Here is a 3,036-nt window from a genome sequence, read left to right on the forward strand (position 1 = left end):
CTAGTCCAATTCGGACCAGGGGGGAGGAGGCGCGCAGCCCACCTCTGGCTGCCCCTCTCTCTCTCCACTAAGGCCCATATGGCCCATTACTTCTCCCGGGGGGGTTCCGGTAACCCTCCGGCTCTCCGGTTTTCTCCGAAATCACCCGGAACACTTCCGGTGTCCGAATATAGCTGTCCAATATATCAATCTTTACGTCTCGACCATTTCGAGACTCCTCGTCATGTCCGTGATCACATCCGGGACTCTGAACTAACTTCGGTACATCAAAACTCATAATATAACTGTCATCAAAACCTTAAGCGTGCGGACCCTACGGGTTCGAGAACAATGTAGACATGACCGAGACACGTCTCCGGTCAATAACCAATAGCGAAACCTGGATGCTCATATTGGCTCCTACATATTCTACGAAGATCTTTATTGGTCAGACCGCATAACAACATACGTTGTTCCCTTTGTCATCGGTATGTTACTTGCCCGAGATTCGATCGTCAGTATCTCAATACCTAGTTCAATCTCGTTACCAGCAAGTCTCTTTACTCGTTTCGTAATACATCATCTCGCAACTAACTCATTAGTGGCAATGCTTGCAAGGCTTATGTGATGTGCATTACCGAGTGGGCCCAGAGATACCTCTCCGACAATCGGAGTGACAAATCCTAATGTCGAAATACGCCAATCCAACATGTACCTTTGGAGACACCTATAGAGCACCTTTATAATCACCCATTTACGTTGTGACGTTTGGTAGCACACAAAGTGTTCCTCCGGCAAACGGGAGTTGCATAATCTCATAGTCATAGGAACATGTATAAGTCATGAAGAAAGCAATAGCAACATACTAAACGATCGGGTGCTAAGCTAATGGAATGGGTCATGTCAATCAGATCATTCACCTAATGATGTGATCTCGTTAATCAAATAACAACTCCTTGTTCATGGTTAGGAAACATAACCATCTTTGATTAACGAGCTAGTCAAGTAGAGGCATACTAGTGACACTCTGTTTGTCTATGTATTCACACATGTATTATGTTTCCGGTTAATACAATTATAGCATGAATAATAAACATTTATCATGATATAAGGAAATAAATAATAACTTTATTATTGACTCTAGGGCATATTTCCTTCACTCCCCCCTCTCCAATTTACCTTCTAACTCAAATCCTATCTTCCACACCTCCTGGACATACCTTGCATTTATCATCTGGTCGGCGAAATGGGGTCTACATAGCATTGGAACACCCTCACTTATGCTCTCCAATGTCGAGTTCCAGCCATTATGGGTCCAAAATCCACCAACCGCCTGGTGCCCAAGAACTTCTTGTTGTGGGGCCCAGCTCACCACCATTCCCCTACCTCGTGTCTCTACCTCAAAGCCATCAGTTAGGCCTACCTTCTCCGAACCATGAAGCAAGTCATGCCTGATCGCCCAAAGAAATGGAATGCGGCTATTGGCTAAGCCCAATGCAGTCTCCATTAGCTCTTCCTGGTCCATCGATGCCAGGCTCCCAAAGCTCACAAACAAAACAGACTCTTCCTCCTGCTTGTCCAGCCAGTCCAAACAAGTTCGATCAGGAGCTAGCAGGCTGCTCTGGGTACCTGAAGATATCTTGTGAAGCGGACCAATCGCGTACACTGGGACACCCATGCTATCACTGACCTTTTGGAGCTCAGCATCTTCGAGGTCATAGAATGTGCTGAAGATGACACCAGAAGAACACCTTACTGATTCCACGATGCGTTCTAGACTAGTGGAGATTGTTTCATGGGGAGTTGTGTTTGAGAAGACCATGTCTCGCACCCGGAGTGGTTGGAGATCATCCAGTGGCATGTTGAGTTGTGAATGGTCTGAAATTTTGGTAAGAAAATGCTCAACCACTAGGTGACATAGTGAGGATGCATATGCATTAGTAGGAAACTAGAACCATAAATATGTATGCATAGTTATTAATGAATTGTGATTGAGATTGTGATTGTGGTTGTGTGCGGTGGCATGCATATGTGAATGCGAGTAGTAATGCATGTTTACAAAACTTATATAGTAAGGCTGGTCATAGTGGGGAGTAACTTAGACTAGTGTCATGCATATGACACTACTCTAAGTTACTATCTTCATAATGCAAAGTAACATACTAGTAGTATCATAGATGACATCATTTATTAGCTTATAGACTCATCTTATCTTGGAAAGCGTTATGTTACAGTAACATATTATGTTACCACCTCTCATTAATTACTTGTTATATAAGCAAAAATTTCTCAAAGTGCGCTATGTTACTAGCTAAGTTATTCCCACTATGACTAGCCTAAGAGGTGGCTAGAGAAAGACCCCACTGCACTCGGGTGCACTGCCCCATGAAATCCCACCAACAATCCTCTCAAGATCCGTGCATCCACTATATTATGTATAATTCGCCTTTGTGTCGTATTCGAACCACGAAATCATTTAACCACTCATATTTTGAAGCCACTCACATGTACCAAGTGTGCGGGGCCATGGTTTTCACTTCCAATTTCAGACTTGTTTCAGCACCAACCGAAATGAATTTCAGTGATATTAGTTTGCATTCTGACCAAAGTACAGAAATATTCACTTGAAATTCAATTCAATATTTAGAAAGACTTGAAAATATTTTGAGAAGTATTTGAATTCCTGTGTACTGCTGAAATTGTTGAAATATTTTGACCGAAAGATAAATATTTCAATATCTACCGAAATTATTGAAATTAAGTGAATTCCATCAAAAACCTCTCCAAAAGTTAAAACCATGTGCGGGACCCACCTGCAAGTTATGTTGTCAATGCCAGAGCATGCTCTCTCAACTGCCAACTACTGCTGTCAAATCATGTCCTGTGCTTCCTCTCCCTTCCTCACTAGTCCCCAGCACGCAGTAAAAAAATTACGAACCTGTCTGCTCGCTCGTAGTATGTACTAGCTCAGTGTATACTTATAAAATCATTTTAGCTGGCCCTAATAATTCTGTACCGCCCAAAAGCTATCATGTAACTATTTATACGAAACTAAAT

The 3,036-nt window shown here is 42.6% G+C and overlaps 1 protein-coding gene across 1 annotated transcript; it reads right to left on the bottom strand.

Moving 5' to 3' along the window:
• Positions 1-1,075: 1,075 nt before the first annotated feature.
• Positions 1,076-1,853, bottom strand: LOC119273589 (DIMBOA UDP-glucosyltransferase BX8-like). The gene has a single exon (XM_037554700.1). It carries the CDS (start codon positions 1,838-1,840, stop codon positions 1,136-1,138), a length of 705 nt encoding a protein of 234 aa, XP_037410597.1. The 5' UTR covers positions 1,841-1,853; the 3' UTR covers positions 1,076-1,135.
• Positions 1,854-3,036: the final 1,183 nt, after the last annotated feature.

The sequence above is a fragment of the Triticum dicoccoides genome, chromosome 3A, assembly GCF_002162155.2.
Source record: "Triticum dicoccoides isolate Atlit2015 ecotype Zavitan chromosome 3A, WEW_v2.0, whole genome shotgun sequence".
Lineage (NCBI taxonomy): Eukaryota > Viridiplantae > Streptophyta > Magnoliopsida > Poales > Poaceae > Triticum > Triticum dicoccoides.

Coding starts and splice junctions, on each gene's coding strand:
- LOC119273589 (XM_037554700.1), bottom strand. CDS start 1,840: ATGCCACTGGATGATCTCCAACCACTCCGGGTGCGAGACATGGTCTTC.